Source organism: Neltuma alba, unplaced genomic scaffold (assembly GCF_004799145.2).
Source record: "Neltuma alba isolate B1F8T4 unplaced genomic scaffold, ASM479914v2 tig00012167_pilon, whole genome shotgun sequence".
Classification (NCBI taxonomy): domain Eukaryota; kingdom Viridiplantae; phylum Streptophyta; class Magnoliopsida; order Fabales; family Fabaceae; genus Neltuma; species Neltuma alba.
Window position 1 is genome coordinate 260,988 of NW_021636714.1, and position 22,629 is coordinate 283,616.

Here is a 22,629-nt window from a genome sequence, read left to right on the forward strand (position 1 = left end):
TCGTAAAAAGCATAGGTGAAAGTGAAACGCGTTTCTTCTGGAGAAATGAACTTCGGCTTATAGAGGAGAGTCCGCGAAAGAAGTGGTTAATAAATAATTGCCGGGAATCTTACAGTCAAGTTTTAATTGTCAGTTTCCTTCCTTTTAAAAATTGACGTTATTTTTGGTGTTCTCAGCGTGTTACCTGCTGAGGTCGCCGGGCCCTCTGAGGTCAAGCTACTCGCACTGGTTTCAACGCTCAACATCGAATGGGCAACTGCTGCTCCGACGTCGCCGGCGGTCGTGCGGCCATCGGTGGCACCGCCGGACATCATCACAACCCCGCCGATGCTCCCAATGATGCCGTGGATAGGTTCCTCACGTCTCGTGGCTACCATGGTCTCTTCTCTCAGATCGAGGTTCTCCGTCTGTTGCAATTATGTTTTTCTGTATTTTTGTACATTCTTTTTCGGTTGTCTTGTGAATCGGTTACACTGACAGAGCTTTAATTCATGCCTTATTTTGTTGGAATTAGCTTTTGGAGGTGTAACTGTGGTCTCTCTTGTGATGTAGTTATCGTATTCTGCTTCAGGCTTGCGTGACCGAGATGTGCTCTCCAAGGTTAGCTGGTTAAGCATTTCGTTAATCTACTTCTCTGAGTAGAATCTTGGTAACCTTTCATCGTCGTTGATGTTTAAAACTTAGTTCGAATCCGTGTAATTTAGATAGGAGTTAGCTCCGTTTTTGGCTTTAAAATATCCACTCTATAAATTCTGGCTTGTTTTTGTATTACTCTTTTTAATTTCGGTTTTATTCCAGCTCAATTATAATTTGGGACCCATTGTTTTGACGAGCATATCATTGTGCATAGTCCAGAATAATAAATTCAAGGAATACTTCTAAGGTCGCATTCGACTTAATGTGATCAGGATTGTATAGTTATATAGATTATGAAATCATGACCTAGAATCTCTAGCTGTGCCTTATGACAAAGCACATCCTCCAGTTGGAGTAAGATGTCAGGGCAGAGGATGATGCAGAATCTGAAGATTGTTTGGTATAAAATTGTGAGAAAATTCTTGTAGCTGCAGCATTGCTTCTGGTGTCGTTAACACAAATTTGTTGAGGCGTAAAATATAGGTGAAGGAATGGCCATGGTGAACACTAAACAAGTAAAGGGAGATGCAGTTTAGTTGTGCCCTCCTGGCTCCTGTCACTGGCACTTTCATCTTAACTGCTGGGGCATTCATAGGGGCAGAGGCCTTTCTTGCATAAGACAATCCTATATATATCGTGTCAAATGACTTTGTTAATTGGAAATCGAATATTTCTAGTAAGGACCACAGAATTCAGGCCAATCGAGATCATTGGTTCTCTAATGGTCCGTTGATATATCAAATATATTTGTCTGTATGATCTTTTCCAACAGAATGGGGAAAAAATAGAAATTGATAATATCATTAACCCTCAAAATTCAGTGGCTGTGTATTGTTCCATGCAAGATAGAAGTTGCATGTATTTGATTTTTTTCTCTCAAGTGAGAGATGAAGGAATTTAAGCTGGGCTTCATCAACGTAGTTCAGCTTTTATGCCATATGGATCAAGGCAGATTGTCAATTTGTAATTGTTGCAAATTAATTTGAGTAGTTATTCTTCTTGTTAACATTATTATAAAAATGTCATAATTTTATGCTTAATATTCTCATTATCATTATTTAGTCACATCTTGCGTCTATTGCTAGAAAGTTGGCGTGTCATGTCTTATATTTAGCTCTTGTTGCTGCAGAGTGATCCAATGATGATTCTTTATTTGAGAGGGAAAAATGGAGCACTTGAGGAACTTGGCCGCACTGAAGTAGTTCTAAATTCCTTGAATCCCACATGGATTACTAAGCACAATCTCATGTACCATTTCGAGGTTGTTCAGTTTTTAGTGTAAGTTTGAATGCTGATATTTTTACTTCTAACAAAGCATATGACCATCTTCTTGTTTGACCAGGAGTATCTCTGTTAAAATTTTTCCATCACAGGTTTCGTGTGTATGATGTTGATACTCAATTTCACAATGTAGATGTAAAGGTACAGTATTATGATGCATTATGCTTAGAAGTTATTCCCTTGAGTAACGTTAAGCATATGATGAAGGCTTTTTTATGTTCTTTTTATTTCCATGAAAAGATAAGAATTCCTATATTGAATACTTTTGATGTGCTTATTATTAAATGCCAATGTCCTATAAGTTGGCCGAGCACAAAGAGCGTAAGACGCTCCAGATTGTAACAATTTGGTTGACTTTTGCAGATGCTTAAGCTAGAAGAGCAGCAATTTCTAGGTGAAGCAACTTGTGCATTATCTGAGGTGACATGAAGACTAATATACCTTTTGTTGTGTGATGTGTTATAAGTGGATGAAAAGCCTATATGATACAGTGACTTGAAATGTGCAAGCAATGAACCTGGATCTTTCTGATCTAGTACTTCTGATCATGTCACAGATTGGCTTCTCCCATAAAAAATACATGAGCATTTGGAAGCATGATGATCTAGGACGAACAAAAGAAAAAGGGGAAGGAAAGTGAGAAATAGAGAGATAGAATAAAGGAGAGAGGGAATAAGAACAAGAGGGAAAAGGAGAAAAGAGGAAGGAAGGGGGAAGAAACAAATATTGATTATTTATTCCGTTCTTAAGCATTTCTTAAGCACCAAGAGAAGTGTAAATGAAGGGTTTATGGAGGAAATAGGTAACGCATGCTTAAAACAATAGAGGAAACACTAATAAAAGAGCATTCCTTATATAAGCTTTAATTGATGGCTAACATCCTGAGCTAAAAATAATTAGACACATTTTTCTATGCATTGTGCAGACTTTGGAAAATATTCGCATTATTTATACCTTTTGAATGGTAATGTGCTATCGATTTTATTATATCATATTATCAATTTCAATATGTACATATATAAAATCCATAAGAAGCCATGTTATTCATAAGCCATGAGTAGTATGGCTTACCTTAAACTCCATGCAACATATGGGGCCTTCATGTAATTGACCATATTACTCCAGATGTTCTTTTGCCATTCTTTATTATCTAATGTATTTGGCACTAGTGGCTCTCACAGAAATAAATTAACATCTCAACAATTCAACCCGTTGACTTTAGCAATTTGTTCTTTGCAGATAATTACAAAATCTGATCGGTCATTGACATTAGACCTGTACAAAGATGATGCCACCAGATCAACCCACTCTGAAAATTGTGGGAAGCTGTTGGTGCATGCAGAGGAATGTGTCAGCTCAAAGACTACAATGGAGATAACATTCCGGTGTTCAGATTTGGAAAATAAAGATCTCTTCTCAAAAAGTGTATGGGCGTATCTTTCCTAGCTTGCTAGTCTGTGAGGAGCATGAATTATGGTGTTAATCATGTTTTTGTTTGACATGCAGGACCCTTTTTTGTTAATTTCAAAATTTGTAGAGGGTGGTGCCCAAATTCCCATTTGCAAAACAGAAGTTATAAAAGAATGATCTCAATCCAATTTGGAAGCCATTGTTCTTGAATATTCAGCAAGTAGGAAGCAAGGTATAAAATCTAAATGACAGTCGACAATCTCAATTTGTCATGGTTATCTTAATTTTGTGAAGATATTCTGATTTTGGTCCTATTTGAATAAATAGACAAATCATATTCCTTCTGTCTTTGAAGTATTATTCATAGGAAGGTCATTGCTTCATGTTCTATTGTGTTCAAGATGAGCATTTTTTTTCTTTTGGTGACAGTTCAAGATGAGCATTTTATTCATTAAAAAGTGTGCGTGTGTAGATGCCCTTTTGTGAAGATATTCTGATTTTGGTCGTGTGTTAATAAATAGACAAATCATATTCCTTCTGTTTTTGAAGTATTATTAATAGCAAGGTCATTGCTTCATGTTCTATTGTGTTCAAGATGAGCATTTTATTCATTAAAAAGTGTGCGTGTATAGATACCCTTTTGCTTTTTTCTTTTCTTTTGCTTTTTCTTACTAACTGTTATATATAACTTAAGAGTGCTGGTAAGTTTCGACTTAGTATGTTTTTTTTGTCATAATTATATGCCGGCACTTGACTTATTCTATATATCCATATATAATATAAAAACTTGTAATAAGCTGTACTATTCATGAGTCATAAATAAGTAGGCTTAATTCTTAAAGTTCATGCAACACAAGGACTCATACAAATGACCATAAATTTTGGACTAGATCATAAACACCCTCATTATTTTATTCATTTATTTAACTTTATATTATATGAACTCTCTCTTTTTCCACTCTTATGATACACAGGATAGTCCTTTAATAATTGAATGCTACAACTTCAATAGCAATGGCAAACATGATTTAATAGGGTAATCAGCTGTACTCTTTCATAGCCATCCTTTTTCTATCTGTTATCTACGTGCCTAGGACAAAATGCAGGGTAATGATGCTTATTCTCAAATAACAGAAAAGTGCAGAAATCTTTGGCAGAGTTGGAAAAACTTCATTCTGGTGGTCTAGGAGAAAGTTTATTCTTGCCAACTTCTGGTGGACAAAATTATCATAACAAGGTCTATATATTAATCATGCCTATTTCCACTTGAGTACTTCTATCCATTAATCATGACAAGTTCTATTGTTAGTCAGGATTATTTTAATCTTGAATGCTCATACCTCTCCCTGAAAAGATTCAACTATGATACAGGTCTTAAAGAGCCAACTATTTGTGGACAGGCTTAATCAAAGTGTCCAATATACTTTCCTTGATTACTTGGCTGCAGGATTTGAATTGAACTTCATGGTGGCTGTCGATTTCACTGGTACTCCACATGCCAATACACGTGTGTCAAATTTCATTGTGTAGTATAGTAGTGGTACAAAAGTTGACATGCTTCTGAAATCTCCCCCCCCCCCCCCCAAAAATTAAAATAGTTTTTTTATGACTTTTCTCTTAGTAAAAACTGTGATGTGGTTAATGTTGAGGCTGCGGCATAGGGTTTGCCTTGTGTAGTCAATCTTCAGTGTAAAATTATATATCTTTTAGACATTCTGCTTATGTGAGATTCAAGATGATATTAAGGTCTAACTTCTCTCATTTATCAGCTTCAAATGGAAATCCACGTCTTCCTGATTCTTTACATATATAGATCCTTCAGGCCGGCCAAATGCATACCAAAGGGTGAGAAGTGATTCTTGATTCCAAATTGGACTCATTATTCTACTTGTTTTTGGTCCGTGAGCCATTAATGTTTTTAATCAGGCGATTTTAGAGGTTGGGGACGTGTTGCAGTTTTACGATTCGGACAGGAGATTTCCTACTTGGGGTTTTGGAGCACGGCCAATTGATGGTCCTGTTTCTCATTGTTTCAACTTGAATGGAAGCAGCCATTACTGTGAGGTTGAACTGCAAAGCCTGATCTTCCCTCCCCCCCCCCCCCCGGGGGCTTTTCACCACAATGTGATAGTTGTAGTTCTTCAATATTTATTCATGTCTGGCTATTGCAGGTTGAAGGGATACCAGGAATTATGGCGGCATATACAAGTGCCCTCTTTAATGTTTCGCTTGCTGGGCCAACTCTTTTTGGACCGGTCATAAGCACTGCTGCTCTTATTGCCAGCCAATCTCTTTCAAATGGTGGACGAAAGTATTTTGTTTTGTTAATTATCACTGTAAGAACTATAATATTTTTGCTTATTTATCTGTGGAATTTGCTGTGACTTGAATTATAACTTGGTGCTTATTTGATTGTTATGCTTGTTGCATGCATTACATGCATCCATATTATTCTAGGGCTTGGTAAAATTTATGATTTTCGCACCCCGTTGATTTTCCATTTCTCCTCTGAGATTTAATTGATATCCTCCCAGGATGGAGTAGTTACAGATCTCCAAGAAACAAAAGATGCTCTCGTTAAAGCATCTGATCTACCATTGTCAATCCTTATTGTTGGAGTTGGTGGAGCTGATTTCAAAAAGAAATGGAGGTATTAGATCCAACTTCTTTCTATTTACGTGCGGAGTTGATATTGCCGTATTTTAATAAATCTCAATAACTTACCTTGAAGTTCGGATAAATCGTACTTGATTCCTTTTATACTTTTCAAAAATTAAAAAAATATTACTCAATCTGTTATTAATATATATTGCGAAAAATTTAGTTTATTTCTTGTTAATGAGATTTATTTCTTCAGGGAAAAATATTTAAAAAATTCTTTAAAAAAATGAAATTGCGGAGATACTTCAATTTCCAAATTAAAAATAGCGTCATAATCTCATTTTGAAGTTTAAATCAACATTATAAGCAGGTTAAGGATAAAATTACATTATGCTACAAAAGTTGATTTCACTGACCAAAAAATATAGGTTTCTGCGAATTTAAATCAAAGGTCAAAGAGTCGGATGATATTTTTGAAACACAAAGGGTGCAAATATAACTTAGTTAAGCTTATTGTGTGCAATTCACTCTTATATTCAATGGTAATTCCCATTCCTTGGGCAGATTTTAGACGCTGACAAGGGAGAGAGGCTTGAAAGTTCATCTGGACGGGTTGCTTCACGCGATATAGTCCAATTTGTTCCATTTCGGGATGTCCAAAGTAGGTATCAGTTTGCAAAGTACGATATAAATGTTAGCATGGTACTACTAGCTGATAAACCGCCTCTGAACAATTACCCACCTCTTGCAGATGGAGAGATCTCGGTAGTTCAAGCACTACTAGCAGAACTACCTACGCAATTTTTAACTTACGTGCGGGCCAGAAATATCCAACCTCGCTAGTCCCTAGTCATGTAAAGACTGTACATATCAAAATTCCTCATTCATTGATCATTGTGCAATTTCAATTTTCGAGGCCCTTTTCAGATCTGAATGAAGGGTTGAAAATTCTCTGTTAAGCTTTGTGAAAAGGGGTTTATTTTTGCCACATCCAACCTGTTATCTCACTTGTAAGAACGCATGGTGAGGTATGGGTTGGCATTTCCTCTTGTGTGTTTTGAATTTGGGCTTGGTTTGTCCATCCAAAGTTAATATTACGAAATTTTCCATTCTTCTCCCGGAGCACAATTTTGTACTACGCCAACGATGGAAATCCCAGTGTTTAAATTCTACGATGGGATAGGATTTTTAATCAGGACCAACAAGTTGGTGCGCTCGGATCTTAGGCATTGCCAATGAATTGATTAGGGTTGACGCTTAGCTGTTGCATAATTACTCGTGCAGTACTATTTCATCCACTTGAGTGTGCCCATCTTTAATACTCAAGGGAGTGTTTGGATGAAACTAAATCGTTGTTTGAAGCATAACTTCTGGAGAATAGATTCTAAGGAGAATAAATTTTGTAAAAAAGTGATTATGAGAAGTGAGAGTGTTTGGATAGTTGTTACTAGAAGTATTTTTACATGTAGAAATTACCAAAAAGGTATAAGTTAATATGATATTATATAAGAAATAGGTTTTATGATATTTTTGATTTGAAGAAATAAAATTGTTATGAAATAATTTTTACTAACAATTAATAATATATAAGATAATATAATTAATACATAATTAATGTGTGTATATATAATTATAAAACATAATATTAAATATGTTTATAGAAAAATGATTTTTTTTTGCTAATAGAAAAATATTAATTTTCTTTAAAGATTTTAAATATGAAATCCCATAACATTTTTTCACAACTAGTTTTTGTAATAACATACTACCTCTGATGTTTAATATAATTAATTAATTAATTGTCAACACATGTATATATTTATAAAATATAAGAGTAAAAATTTTTTGGAGAAGATGAATTATTTTGTTGTGCAATTATTTGAGCAACAAAGGAGGAAGAAAGAGCAATTATTTGAGTCGGGGCTATTTGGTCACCTGTGATGGGCCCACCGTAAGCTTCCAATAATTGGCTCTGATAAAATCATGATTTGGGGGTTCAAAACCATGGTTTGCCCCTAAACCATGATTTCATATTTTAAGGATCGTTTGGTTGACATTTTTCTCAAATCATGGTTTGGGTCCCAAAACCATGATTTGGGGTGCTTGCCAAACAGGTCCTCTATGTGGGTGACCCACAAAATTCCCTTGTTGTATAAATATTAAATCACGCTAGAGTTGTTTAACTTGTTACAAGACCTGTTTGAAATCATGTTTCAAAATATTTATAAGCATATTTTATATATTATATATATTTATTTCATTTATTTATCTTGTATTTTATAAATTATAATTAAAAAGTTGTTTATAAACTATTCAAAACACGTTCATAGTCTCCAAAGAGAGGTGTAATCATGGAATTTTCAGTGGTTTAGACCCTCGGGAAAAATTTGTTAAGGAAAAAAAAGGAAAATCAAATAGTTTTTAAGAAAGTAACGTAATCACAAAAAAAGCCCTAATGATAATAATATCAGAATTTGTCATTTTATATTACTTAGTAGTTATGAAACTTCTTGATAATTATATCTCATGAAACTTCGCAGTGATTGTTCCAAAAAATTAAGAGAGGCTAAAAGGTGGAGAGAAAAAAAAATCGGCTATGGAAAGTGTCGGTGGAGCAGCGGTTCTTGAGCTTTCTTTTCAGTTCTCATACGTCAGTTTCTGGTGAGCCCTGGGCAGAGCAGGAACGAGGTAGCCGCCCCGGGGAAAAAGCATCCATTCATTTGTGCGGCGGTTGTTTCAGCCCTGAGGAAAGGGGCCATGCCTCTTTGAATTTCTCACAATTCGACTCCTTACAGTACTTCCATGTGATTGTTGCAAACCAACTTCTAGCCAGTTAGGTGACCTACCCTTGTTTGCACGGAATTCAATTAATGAATTTATTTAATTGGGTTTTGTCAAAAAAATTTTATCGATTAATTTATATTGATTTCCTATTTAGTGTGCATACTTCTTGTTGAAACATGCATTTTCCTTTTCGTACCTCTGAACTTAAAGACGGATCATGGAAGTTCCCTCATTTTCCCTACTCCATCAAGTTCCCTCCTTATATATATAGATATATAAGACTAGAGTAGTATTACATGTTCGGCGAATTGGGATCGGGGCCTAACCTCCATTGTTATCAGCTAAAATATAAGAACCCGCCATTTTATACAACTCTATCATATCATATCCTCATAAAGCGTCTGACACGGCACAGATTTATCTAAACGAAGAAGCAATTGGCAAAAGTAAGTAAATACTGGGAACGAAATGTGTTTATGATTGCGCGTTTGCTCAAAGAAAAAGGGGGGAAAAACTGAGATTGCTCATTTAACTAGCAATTCTGGATGGGGACTAATGGCATCTTCCCGCCGTATACCTCTGGGAGCTGATCCTCCTCTATATCTTCCAGCAATCTTGATTTCAACTTCTTGTTCTCCACAAACACAATCTGTGCACACATCCTTCAATCAATAAGAATATATCCTTAAAACATATAACATGCAAATTTGAAAAAATGTCACCTTCTTCTTGGTTTTCTTGTCAATGAAAGGGTAAACAATCTTCCATGCTGCCATAAATATGGAGGGTGCGTTCACAATGAATAACTTCCCCAGCCGTTCTGGGTAATAATCCTGCAACCACAAGAAACCCATCATGAAACTACTAAGATATGATTCCTGATCAAGTTCTTGATCAACTAACATACCCACTTCAATAGAATTTTCCTGTATTTTTGAACTACTTGTTATCTTGCCCACAAAGAGTGTGAGGGAAAAATGATTTCAACTTCACCTGCAAAATCTTTAGAGCGCCAAGATAACCACGAATATCACAGTTTGAGTATCCCCATCCTTTAAGATCTCCTATACCCACGAAATTCTCTTCACCTGGTGGCATCCTGAGACACGCCAAAAGGTATTTTACTTTTAAAAGTTACAAACTTCTGCTGTTTTCACAGTTCTAAGTACTGGTTCAGCATCTTAACAACACAGGGAAAGGAATTACCTTGAACAAAGTTTATCAAGAGAGTACACTGCAAACCCTGTAGACGCAAATTTAGTTTGTAAGAACTGAATTCTGGTGTCAGATTTATAACTGATTAAAGGATTTTAGCAAAAACTAACGTTTGAATTCGTCCAGACCGCCGACTTTGTTTTGGAAGTGTCTAGCACCAAAGACAATTGTTATAGGACGTCCTTTCTTATCGAGTCCTTGCGTGAAAATCTTGTTCTGGGCAAGTTCATTTGGAACCTCTGATAGAGAAATAGAACCATTTGGAACAAATGAGCGCCTCCATTTCAAGAACTCCAGGAACATTTCTGAAGCCTTCTCTATATCTAGTTCACGAGCGCGCAAGAATCTTCTCATCGTCAAATCATCATATTCCTGAAATATTATTAACATTTGATCTCAACGTAAGAAAATGAACAAACTCTCTCAGAATCATGTTCATTAAAGATGTTGAAAGCTGCAGGTATAGTCCACAGTCCAAAACGGAACGAAGGTGAATGTGAAGGCAAAGCAAAACCACAAAACCCTCAAGACAGAGAAGCAGAAGAATCACTTCGAGATCTGAGTCCGTAGCAAAGCAAATTTCTATTCTCACTAGTCTCACAGATCTAACCATTGAAAATAAAAAACTGAAAGTCATCAAAAGAAGCAGCTAGTGTTGCTAGCAATTTTGCACTTCATTTTATTTTTCTGTATTTTACCATTTTCTATGAACTTTATGATCTTATGAAAACTAAACAGGTGGAGGTGGCAGCTAGAGAAGATCAAGGAACAAAGCTGTCGGAAAAATGGAAGATGCCAAACGATTACCTTAGCAGAGGGATCCTTGGACTCAACGAAAGCTCTCATGAGAGGAATTTTGGACATCTCTGTCTCAGAGCTGTTCATGTCCTCTATGTCTTCTTCTAAAGCCATTACTACTGCCGGTGTTGCCGCCTTTCACTGCATTTTATGGGCGGATTCCCTGTTTGAAATCTTCTATTCACGTCCCAGAGCTCAAGTTTACGTACGTTCCTTAAATATCATCTTCCCTATCACTAGATGTCCCCACTCACCTAAACCTCTGCTTCTTCATTGAATGCTACCGCCCTGCTCCTGTTATTTATGGCTTACGCCAAGATTTTTTGTTTTATTTCCATAAACGGTTTCAGATTGAGAATTCCTCAAATTTTGTATGTGAGTCAGACTCGGCGATATCAAGCAGAAATTTTTAAGACTGATGATCCGAACTAAATGCTAAACTTCCAGGTTGTGCGACGATAAGGGGGACACATAAAATGGGAGCTGAGCTACTCAATCTTTGATTTGAGAGGAGCCCCATCCAGGTTGCGTGATATGCTTAGATGAGAAGTAAATGAAGCATGCTTTGTCTTACTCACAGCATCGATCACGGGCACTCAAACTTTAAAAATTGTTTCTTACAAAAAATGTGTTTGCAATATGTATGTTTATTGTTATTATTATAATAATAATAAATTTAGAGTCTCAAGTTACTTTGAATTTCGATTAATTTCGAGTCAAAAGTGTTAAAAATTAAATATTATACATTTATGAAAATTTAAATTTGTTTTTTTTGTGAAAATTTAAATTTGTATTTTTCTGTTTAATTTTTATCAGAGACTGCTTACCAAAATTTTGTTGGAAATATGTGTATTTATTTATTTTGACTCTTTTACCCTTTGCGTTCTCTCACAAGATATGCATCCTTCGCATTGGAGTGCTATGGCTGCCTGCGTTCGAAGCTAAAAGGGGGGAAAATGGACATTTTGTTTCGTTTCTCATCCACTTTGTTATGCTTTCATAATAACTATTTACTTTTCCGATCCTTAATATAAGACTTAATTGTTAAGTTAGTTTTGGTTCTAAATATAAGACTCATTTTTATATTTATAATTTTTTCTAAATTACCCCTATGAATACTCCCTCATCCATAATCAAGTAGAACAGAGAGGGGTATTAAGAAAGATGATTATGGTGTTTTAGGAAAAACGTGTCACATTTTTATAATTAACTAACTTACTTAATTTTTTTATCTAATCAAATTAGTTAAATAGATCTTATATTAAGGACCGGAAGAGTAATAAATTTGACTTTTATTACAATTTTAATCTAAGACTATGAATATTATATATTTTTGTTAAAACATTGTTACATTATTGTTAATTTCAATTTTTTTCCTTTCTGGAACTAGCAGGCCCGTGTTCTTTTCTATAGGAAAGGGACATTCCTTCAATAAATGAAATTACTTGGCGAGAATGCAATGGGAATGGGCCCATGCTCGCATACCCAATGGATCACTAAAAATATTAAGAAGGGGCCACAAATTTATTGTTGGACAGCTGCTCATAAGGATTTTTTTCTTCTTTTTTGTTATTGGTGACAAAGATTGTTTTCTTTTTGTTACCAATACATTACACGCATAAAGATCACCATAACAAGCTTTCATTAAAAAGGCCTCAAATTTTTAAGATTAATTCCAAAAAATAAGATCCTTCCCTTAAAAAAGAAAATAAATTGCTGAGACAAATAATCTCTCTCATATAATACCCGCTCGTAAAAATTCAACACTCAAACAATGGAAGATTTAATATTCATGCATTAGAATTTTTTTTAAAAAAAAAATTTCCCATGCGGCCACGAAAATAATGATAACATCAAACCAGGAATCAGCACATTGCAGTTTGATTTCTAGGCGGCTTTAATTCTGCCCCCTTTTATCCACTAATAATGCACGTCACAAAAATAAATGCATGAGCTGTTAAGATAAGATAATCATTACAGTATGTATCACGAAAAGATTGCATCTTAAAGAACGTGGGGGCTTGAAAACTGGTTTACCTAAACGCCAGCCTCTCAGGCCAACTTTACAAAGTAATGAATAATTTTTTTTTTTTTTAAAAAGGAGGGGGACCAGCCTCAACCGTGCATTGATTTTTGAATGCTGCTTTCAGTTCGCCAAAAAAAAAATCCGGCTCTCGCATGGGCATGAAAGATGCAAGATGCCTACGATAAAGCCCAACATTCTTAAAACAGTCTCCTACTAGTAATATTCTCAGCAAAGAGTTAAAATGTGGGCTAAAGGTCGTGAACTGAAATCCCAATTCTGCACAAAGAAATGCTAAACTTCCCTTTGGACCACAAAATGCATTACATACACTAAAGAACAAGGCACCATTTACCACACTAAATGAATGTTCATCAAGACACGGCCAAGGGAGCAACAATCAATCACATGCTATTGCCATATATACAGAATCTAGATCAGTAAGCACCATCAACTATACAGCTCAAAACTGGCCGCACATGATACGACCCCTCCAACGTTTGATAAGCAAGATCCGGCAGTCTATATACGATGGACCAGCCCATAGGCAGCCAATGAAATTGATGGACAAAATTAGTAATACGTGTCAGGAGCCTCGTAGTCAGAATTCAGAAACCATGATCTCACGTTCTCACCGTCCTAGCTTCCCACTTGAAAGCCTCTTCTCTTGCAGCCTTACCTTGTCACGGAGTTCTTCGATGGTATCAGATGCTTCCTACAGTGGAAAGACAGGTTAAACAAGATATCATCATATAGAATTAGGATGTTTCTTTTTCCTGGATAAAAACAGACAAACAGCTAAATCTCCTTTTACACTCCAATTTTGGAGGGAAGAGTGGGAAGTTAAACCTGTAACTTCTTTCGCAATTTTTTCTCCTCAGCATCTCGTCGATCCCTTTCTTCGGTGAATACATCAATTATAGTTTCTTGTTCCTTGTTCAATTCTTCAATCGTCTTCTCAGCAGCCCGGAGCTGGTAATATAATGTTCAAGAGATGATAAGAAATATGCAGAATGTGCCAGAAATATTAATAAAGTCAACGTTTTCACCTAAAAGCTTATGCTACTGGATTTAAGTGATCCTCGACAAAAGGAGTCAGCAACTTTATAATTTTACTAGCTAGATAACTAGTTAAGGCACACACTCCCCGACTCCTCAAATTCCATTCCAATTTAGGGAGAAAAAAAATATCCTTTCTAATTTAATTCACTTCGACCATGAATTAGATCGCAGATATCCTCCTTAGCACAGCAATGATGAAAGTAACAAAAGTATGAGCAAACCTAAAAGAAAGATAATTCAGAACTAAAGTATATACATGCAGAAGTTATAATAGGCAACAATCCAGTTCAATTACATATAAGCTAAAAGAAGAGCATTGTCATCACGTGAAACTACAACAGACTGATCATCAATCTGATCAATTTTCTTTCTTTCCATAATAGAAAATAAGTAGTCGCATTTTAAACCTGAGCTTCAAGAGATTTGCACTTGTCCATTTCATGCTGCAAATCCCGCCTTAATTCTCCAATAATTTCTTCCTCCATCCCGCTTAATCTACAACGCAAGAATCGCAAATTATAAGAATCAAGTCCAACAAAGCAACCCAAACAGCCAGCGAGCAACAAGTACAACATATACCTTTCCTTCAAGTCCCGATTCTCTTCTTTCAACTGCTCCAAAGTGCATATATCAGGATCAGAAATTGGACAACGGGCTTCACTAACATCATTCCCCTGCAATTCAACCACCATACGCACAATTTTGAGTTTTACCAGTCAAACCAAAATATCCAAAATGATGAATTCAACCACTTCCACCATATTGTATGCAAATAACATCAACAAAAACGAACAAGGAATGCTTCTTATTAGACATTGAGATTAAGCAAATAGGTAGACAATCATGCTTATACAGGGAAAATGCATCACCTTTGGCTTGGATCCTCTTGGGGACTTCAAGGTTCTTCCGCTTAATGTGATATCTTGGAGAAAACTGTCCTCACCTAGAGATTTCTCGGCCTGAAATGTCTTCTGCTTGTCTTCAGTTGCTCGTTTCTTGGGGTGAACAACATAATCTTCATCATTATCATCCTCTTCAGACGTTGCCAGTTCGTATGAACTTTGTTTCCTTCCAATTCTTTTAGAAGAGGCTAACTTATCAATATTTGGTGTTGCTTTGCGGCTTGAAGCAGAGTATTTCCCCTTAAAATGTGATGATCCCGGAGTATAATCAGGAGATGTCTCTGCAAAACAAAGTATAGAAGTAAAAGTTCACGAGTTTGTCCTTTCCAAAACAAAAAGGATTAGCAACAATTACGCAATCAAAGCTAAAACCAAGACCTCCATCAAGTACATAAATAAAGCAAAAGCAAGACCTCATAACTGACCTCTATCTGCCCTCTCAGCTCGTAATTTCTTGCTACAATTAGGAGCATAACCAATTTTCTCACGGTTTGAGTGCCTACCCAGAGAAGAATGAAAAAGATTTAAGTTATTTTTAAAAAAATAGAGAGCCATGACTATATAAGCAACCATTTAAAAAAAAAAAAAAACTCATTTGCATGGAGAAACAAGAATTACCAATAACTCTTCTGCATTTGTACCAGTCGCGACTCTAGTCTTGATAGAACTATTGTACGCTCAAAGCCTTGCTTATCATGAGCTGGCTCCACAAAGTTAGCTTCTAAAACTCCTGCGTTTGTATGGTGCAAAACTTGTCAGAATGAAACACGGCCAATTTGGCAGAGGTAAAAAGAACAAGACAAAAAGACCCACCTATGACCCCTCGCCCACCACTTCCTGCAGGATTCCAAATCCTCCAGAAGGGCTGAAATAAATCAAAACCATATGTGAGACCAAATTTTATTGACAATCTAGAGTCCTCCAGAAACACTGCTACTATTTAAGTCCCAGCTACCCACTACAGACAACAGTCGATCTTTGTTCATTTATCATGAATGATGAAGCAGAAAATGTACACTTCTAAATCATACAGAAGCCTTGATTTTATTCTCAGAAATATATAAATAAATCAACATTTCTAATCTTACAAGATATAACGATTCACTTAATTTCTTTTAAAAAAAGAATAAATTACACAAACCCCCTAAATTTTGTTGAAATTACACAGCACTCTCCACTAGTTTACGATATACATAGACCTCCCCTAAAACAAAAATTTACCATGCAATCTCAGCTGATTTTGAAAATTTCTACTAAAATACCCTCCACTAACCTAAATACAAATTTTGAAAACAAAAAAGAAAGTTGTTCAGGCTTTAGAGAGAGAGAGAGAGAGAATTAGAATGAGACTAGAGTGTAGGGTATCTTTTTGTTTGAAAAGAGGTTTATGTATATTCTAAAATAACAGAACCACATACAAAATAAAATGCTATATAATTTTGTCCACAATCTTCGTCAACCATGAATAACACTACCTTTATGAGTCGATTCTTATGATAAACATTGAAACCAGAAACATCAATATGATGAACTGCATCCTTGACAAATCCAATAGTCACAACAGCAACCATCTGTAACAAGATCTAAATGAAATTGTGCAGATGCGTCATAAAAATAAAAACAAATGTTCAACAGGCATGTTACATTTAAATCCTTTGGAGCCCCATCCACGCCTGCTTGTGGCCTGTATGTAACCTCCTGAGACATCATCATATCGTTCACAATATTGTGATGCACAACATCTTTCCCACGAAGAATAATTCTGAAGCCTGGACGAAGCCTCAGATATAAAATTGAGGCATAACTCTGGATACAGATAGAAAAATAGTAAGAAAAATATGACAATCTCTCTTGTACACTTAATAAAATATATGACGAACCCTTAACGAATGTCGATATGTGAGGAAGTGCCTAGAGTTGGGAAACTCTTTAGCCATCTGTATGTGTTTCTCCTCCCGGTTCACTCCTCTGATTTGAATATCCTGTCATATATAATTAAGAAAAATTAAGAATACTAATATTAATATTTCATGAAGCTTGCTTATATATGCAAGGATTGTTTTCCCCTTTTTGTGGTGGGTAATGGGGTTGCCAATATCACAGTCATACATGCGGATCTGCATCAAAATCAAGTTCCAGTTGACCTTGGTCATCCTCCCAAAGGTTGTATATGATTATTCGTGTTCCCTGACCTTTCATCATATTAACTGCAAAGAGCAAAGCTAACAAAGTTATTCATCCTTAGAGGAATAAATGATGGCTCATTCATCGTCAATAACTAACTGCTCAAAACCAGAAAATGAACCAGTAGAATAGGACAAACCAAAAAAAAAAAAAAGTGAATGAAATACATGCTTACGTACATTGTGTGCAAAACTGTATATATATATATATATATATATGTACAGTTGCATTACATGTTTCAATCATGAAGATCAAAGTCAAAAAATTTTACATCAATCCAACATTGCTAGATACTCTATCAACATATTTAAAAAGTAAAACACAAAACGTACAGTGTGCTTTCCAGATATAAAGAGGATATTATCTGGCCAATTATATACTTCTTGTCGCCAACTTCTTTCTAAAATCCTATAAACATGACCAATATGATAATTATTTCTAATTCGACGGTTAGATCAACGAAAATCACTTCCTATGATGAGATATTGTGAGATTAAGTGTCCATTACACAGGCATCTTTTCATATGTATCACGATTAAACGTTTTCCCGAAGTATCAATTGATTACCTGCCGAAGAAGATCATCTTCACTGGGGAAAGGTGACCATCGAACTATTGTTTCAACATTTTTAGTCCAATCTGCCAAAGAAGATCGTATTATCCTATTCCAGCCCTGACCTTCTCTTTCATAATCAAGCTTTCAGTTCACACGGCACAAAAAACAACGGTAAGATGCAATGGAAAATAATAAGTAATTGCTACTACAATGTCTTAGATTAAAGTGAAACGCAAATCAACAAATATGAGTTATACATCTTGAGTCTTATCTAAAACGTAAAATTTATAGTAAGTACGAAAAATTACCATGGGTACTACAATGTCTTCCTTCCCTGTACACCTCAAAAACGTGTAGGACAGCAAGCCAATACTTTGTGTAGAGCTAACAACAACAACCATGTCACATAGTTACGAAGGCACCATGATCAATAATGAAGACAATAAACTATAAGAGACAGTATAAAAAACTAACAAGAAGAATAAACACTGAAGTTGTTCATTTTTTATAGAAAAGAATTGATGTTTGAAGTATAAACATTAAATCTGACCAACAGGCCAATGATTGCACCAGCAATAAAGCAACCAACAGAGTAGTTGCAGTGGGGGGAAAAAATGTCATACAGAACATAATTCAATGATCACATTTTATGATCGTGTTTTTCTCATTCTTAATTTGTAAGGGGAAAGCAATAAGAAATCAAACCAACCTCTTTCCATCTCTCCCCGGATAGCGTGAGAACACAATTACATCAGCCCCAAGTCTCATGGTACTCGTTTTAAAACCATTTCCGTCTATCACATCAACAGTAAAGGATCAGCAAGCCCACTTCAATATAATATGCAATGAGTTAAATTTTTGTATGTAGACAAGGGACTTAACACTTTACATTGCCCAATAGTATTTGATAATTTGCTTTTCACAGAGTAACCCAGTGACATGCATTGACGCATTTTATCCGGATCCATTCCACCTCCATTATCTGGAAAAGCGGTAAATAATTAACATAACAAAAACAGATTGCCAAAAGAAAGATCGCCATGTAGCTTTATGCGGGAAGGGAAAAGGGAAATTGATAATGAGATGGAATAAGCATAAATGACAACGACATTACTACGACTCAAACATCTGAAGTTGCAAACACATCAATCCTACCTGTAGGGTATATAATTTGTCGAAAAATAAACATATAAAGAAAAGGTGGGGAGATGGAATTGAAACAAGGGACTCCCATTGTTTGGTAGTAAAGGTCATGAGTTTTCATTTGAAAGCAACAAAAATTGAACAAGTTCCTAAAATCTTGATTCAAGCAGCTAGCAATTCTTCACTTAGGACTTCAAGCACATCTAATCCCTCATCAAATTCCAGAACCTTCTCCTTATAAGCTGCTTGCGCCATTTTTTCTTTTTTATATATAAATATTATGGAATCATTAGTACTCCAGCTTCTAAATTATAAGTTAGCGGTTCTGCTTTTATGGAGTCCAAAGCATGGAAGTTCTCATACAAACAAGGATGCTTCCATCGGTCCTCTTCTTTCTCCCCTCCTATTATAGCTACCCATCATAACTACTATTATTCTGTTCCAATTTCATTTTAATTATAGGCAATCCACTTAGCCAACATGTAATTCAAAAAGTGTCACTCTGCTCACCTCATACATTCCTCTTTAACTTCAATGGAAAAGAGTAAGAACTAGGCAACAGTATAGGTGACAAAAGTAGGCAACTTGAATTTAGGTGTGGAGAGGCCAGGCGAGCTCATCTAATTCACCCCTCCACATTTTACTTTTCCTTTCTATAGCTCTATAAATGAAAAATTGAAAATTCAGATACTATAGAAATTTTTTTAGAAAGAATGGAAATACCTTCAATCAGCAGCATCCTTGTACCATCTTTTTTATTTATCACCATATCAACGTTGACATAAGTAGCCCCGTTACAAACCTGACTCAAAATAAGTAAATAAGTGAAATTATAGCAAGCAGTATCCCACTCAATATTATAACAAACAGTGTATCATACCTCATCCAATGAGTTATCCAAAAGTTCAGCAAAAGCTGCCCAAAAAAAAAAAAAAAAGATGTTAAGCACAAATAACAATCACCAACCAATAACCATAAAAATACTGAAGTCCAAGACAAAAAAAATCTTTTATTTCACCAAACAATTTGAGAGGCACAAGCATGTCATTCCTGTGACTGAACATTCATAAAAACGTGCCATTTTACCTCCAAGTGCCCACTTGTGACTTGTGGCATTAGAATGCAGAAACTTCGGATGAACTCTGACATGATCCATGCCACCTGTATAATTATAATAAATCACAAGTTATAATTGCAGGGTCAGAGACGCAGAGAAACTCAAGGAGCCTCAGGCTTGACAACCTTACAAATAGCACATAAAGTGAACAAAATAATTAAAAAAATAACTATTCAAATGCTAATTTAATTTACAATTTATCAACAGCTTTATTAAGCTCAAAAATGCCGAGCGTCTTCCCCCTAAATCTACTTTGGAATATAAACTGTGACAAGGCCAAAAACCTTCACCCAGCATGAGAATTATTACGTTATTATCATTTCAACCCCATGTGGAAAATTCCTGCTTCCGACAGTTAGAAATATGTTTGTCAGATTTGAAGTGGGGAAGAGAAAATGGTAAGAGAATGGATGGCATGGCATGCAAAGGGCAGAAACAAGATGGAAAAGGGTTGCTTCTACCTTTTAGGTTAATTAATGGAGAAAATAGGGAAAAGTTCAAAACCCCATTTGTAATAAAAGCAGAGACTAAAGGGGAAAGATTCCTCTAACATCCCACTCGTCCTCTGAAACTTCTAATTCTTGAGGGGAAAGGCCCCTTTCCCGTCAGTTTCCCGCCATCCAATGTAATAACCACATGCAAACATTTCCTCAGTTGAGAAAGACTCTCAACCTTTCTAGTCTACAAACTAATAGCTCTAGCTCATCGTGCAAATTTCCGTGTTCCCAAGACTACATAAAATCGCCAATGCCTATATAAATTAATCCGGAGCCAGACATACAGCAAACTAGTGCAACCATTTCAATGTTCCCCAGTATACAAATCCTCTGAGAACTTAATAGGAACATAAATCAAACACGAAAACTAGAAACTGACATAAAAGCCAGCTGCTTGAAAAGGGGATGCCATGGTCACTCGCCGTTTCTCGCAAAAAATTAAAAAAACAAAAACAACCTGAAGAGTCCGTTTAGAATAGTAAGTGATATGCAGAAATTGCCGTACCGGATGAAGAATCCCAAGCATCACTACTCGCGCCCTCATAGTCTCCGGCCTTCCAGAATTGCTTGCAGCTCTTGGCGTTGGACCGCGCATTTAAGTATCCGTTGCCGTTTGCATGTATCGAAGTAGAAGGCAACTCAGGAGCTGGCAATCTCAACATCGGCTGTGGCGTTTCCGAATGAAGAGAACCAAGAAATCCGAGAGGCAAATGGACTCCGCCCTCATCGGTCTTTCGCTTCATTGAAATACCTCCATGGTTGGCAACCAAAGCCCCATCTGTACCAGTTTCCCTTCTTGAAAGGGCTGGGACAATTCTGCTGCCGATTAAATTGTCCAAATCAATGTCTGAATCCGAGTCGCTGCTGCTGAGTTCGATTACAGTGTCAGGGGCGGTCGAAGTAACTTCGGTTTTCGGCCTGGAGTTTTGAACATTGGGAGCACCGCAAGGTTCTTGCTTTATACAAGCGTCCATTGTTGCTGTGGCCAGCACGGAGGAAGAAGCAGTTGCAGAAAATAGACAGACTACAAAGAAGTAGAAAACTAACAAGCACGTTCAGCAGAGCAACTAAACCGGAGTATTTGGGAATTCCTCGTGAGACCTTAAACCGCCTCGTTCGATTTTGTCCTTCCAGTTTCACCCGACATGGGCCGGAAGTTAAAGCGGCGCCGAGAACTTTCGAGGCCAGACGCGTCGCAACAGCCCGTTTATCCACGTCAACCCGATCGTACCCCTCTCCCCCTCCTTCTTCTTCTTCTTCTTCTTGTATTTTCGGCCCTGGAAGCAATATTGGTTACTTAATCCAACCCAATATGAACAAATGCCATGGGCTCTGCCAACAAGTGTTGGTCCAAAGATTTAGACACTTTAAATATTATCTCCTGGGTTTGATTCTTAAAGCAGTGTGTATGAAAAAAAAATATTATTAGAAGAGGTCCCCGTTACGACACCTGACAATATTCCGAGAGATTAGTCTCTTGTTGTTAAAGTGAGAGGATGCTTTGGGTAACTAAAAAAAATTGCCATGGGCTCTTGTCTTTGTGACTTTGAGTATATGAGTGACAATTTCTCTCTCTCTTCCTTTTTGGCCAACATGAATGACAATATAGACTCCATCTTCCTCAGCCAAGTTTTCAGCCACAACTCCCATTCCTTGCAGGAGAATCTCAGGATCTTAACCAAGATGACCTTGACCCAGAACTTGAAGACTCCTACTATACAGGGAGACACTATAACTCAAATGACCTTGACCCAGAAGGCATCATGAATCTATCCCTTAGCCATGAATTTATCTGTAAAGACTAGGGAACACCATCATAAAAAATCTCCTTTTGAGATACTTGAGATAAGGGGGACCCGTCACATTCCTATTTTATGTCACCATCTACTTTTACTTTATTAAAGTAGTTCGTCTCGTAATCTCTTTCATCTTCTTATAATCAGTAAAGTAGTTGCCTTTATTAAAGTAGTTGACAATAGTGTCATTTTTAGGATAGCAAGTCATTATGGCTCCTACCCGTCGTAATGATATCTACTATTAGGACTTTGTCATGTAATGACACCGAGCCTCTATATAAACCCCACTTTGCCATTAGTTACAGGCAGAAGGAGTTGTATCAACTTCCTTGTATAATACTAATGTGCTTTCCTCATGAGTTCTCTCTAAATTTCTCTCTTCTTCTGAAAGCCCCACTTATAATGTCTTTCTTTTGTCGCTAGAAATTCTAAGTATGCTCTACACTTGCCTCTTTAAGAGGATCCTGTGCATCAGAAATAGAATCTGACCATGATCTATGAAGGAGTGTTTAGTGACAATCTTTCCAATTATCCTAGATCTGGTATTCAAAGCCGAGAGTCCTAACGTGGCCCGTTGATGAGTTGAGAATGAATGGCTTTACCTGGACTAAAGCTTTGGATATCA

At 36.4% G+C, this 22,629-nt stretch overlaps 2 protein-coding genes and 1 pseudogene across 2 annotated transcripts; 1 reads left to right on the forward strand and 2 right to left on the reverse strand.

The window, feature by feature from the left end:
- Positions 1 to 131: 131 nt before the first annotated feature.
- On the forward strand, positions 132 to 7,043 carry LOC114724063 (protein BONZAI 1-like; annotated as a pseudogene).
- Positions 7,044 to 9,059: 2,016 nt separating this feature from the next.
- Positions 9,060 to 11,219, reverse strand: LOC114724114 (phosphatidylinositol transfer protein 3-like). The gene is made up of 6 exons (XM_028910407.1): positions 10,735 to 11,219; positions 10,038 to 10,299; positions 9,919 to 9,955; positions 9,706 to 9,811; positions 9,435 to 9,545; positions 9,060 to 9,361 (listed from the first exon to the last, which is right to left on the reverse strand). Exons 1-6 carry the CDS (start codon positions 10,837 to 10,839, stop codon positions 9,245 to 9,247), a joined length of 738 nt encoding a protein of 245 aa, XP_028766240.1. The 5' UTR covers positions 10,840 to 11,219; the 3' UTR covers positions 9,060 to 9,244.
- A 1,726-nt stretch (positions 11,220 to 12,945) lies between these two features.
- Positions 12,946 to 21,457, reverse strand: LOC114724047 (protein MICRORCHIDIA 7). Its single transcript, XM_028910315.1, has 21 exons — positions 20,714 to 21,457; positions 19,681 to 19,755; positions 19,475 to 19,509; positions 19,318 to 19,396; positions 18,341 to 18,433; positions 18,161 to 18,245; positions 17,760 to 17,835; positions 17,464 to 17,592; positions 17,277 to 17,304; positions 16,822 to 16,919; positions 16,593 to 16,694; positions 16,357 to 16,518; positions 16,188 to 16,283; positions 15,526 to 15,577; positions 15,331 to 15,442; positions 15,138 to 15,211; positions 14,680 to 14,993; positions 14,390 to 14,484; positions 14,218 to 14,305; positions 13,598 to 13,720; positions 12,946 to 13,463 (listed from the first exon to the last, which is right to left on the reverse strand). The coding sequence occupies exons 1-21, from the start codon at positions 21,180 to 21,182 to the stop codon at positions 13,380 to 13,382; spliced, it is 2,469 nt and encodes an 822-aa protein (XP_028766148.1). The 5' UTR covers positions 21,183 to 21,457; the 3' UTR covers positions 12,946 to 13,379.
- Positions 21,458 to 22,629: the final 1,172 nt, after the last annotated feature.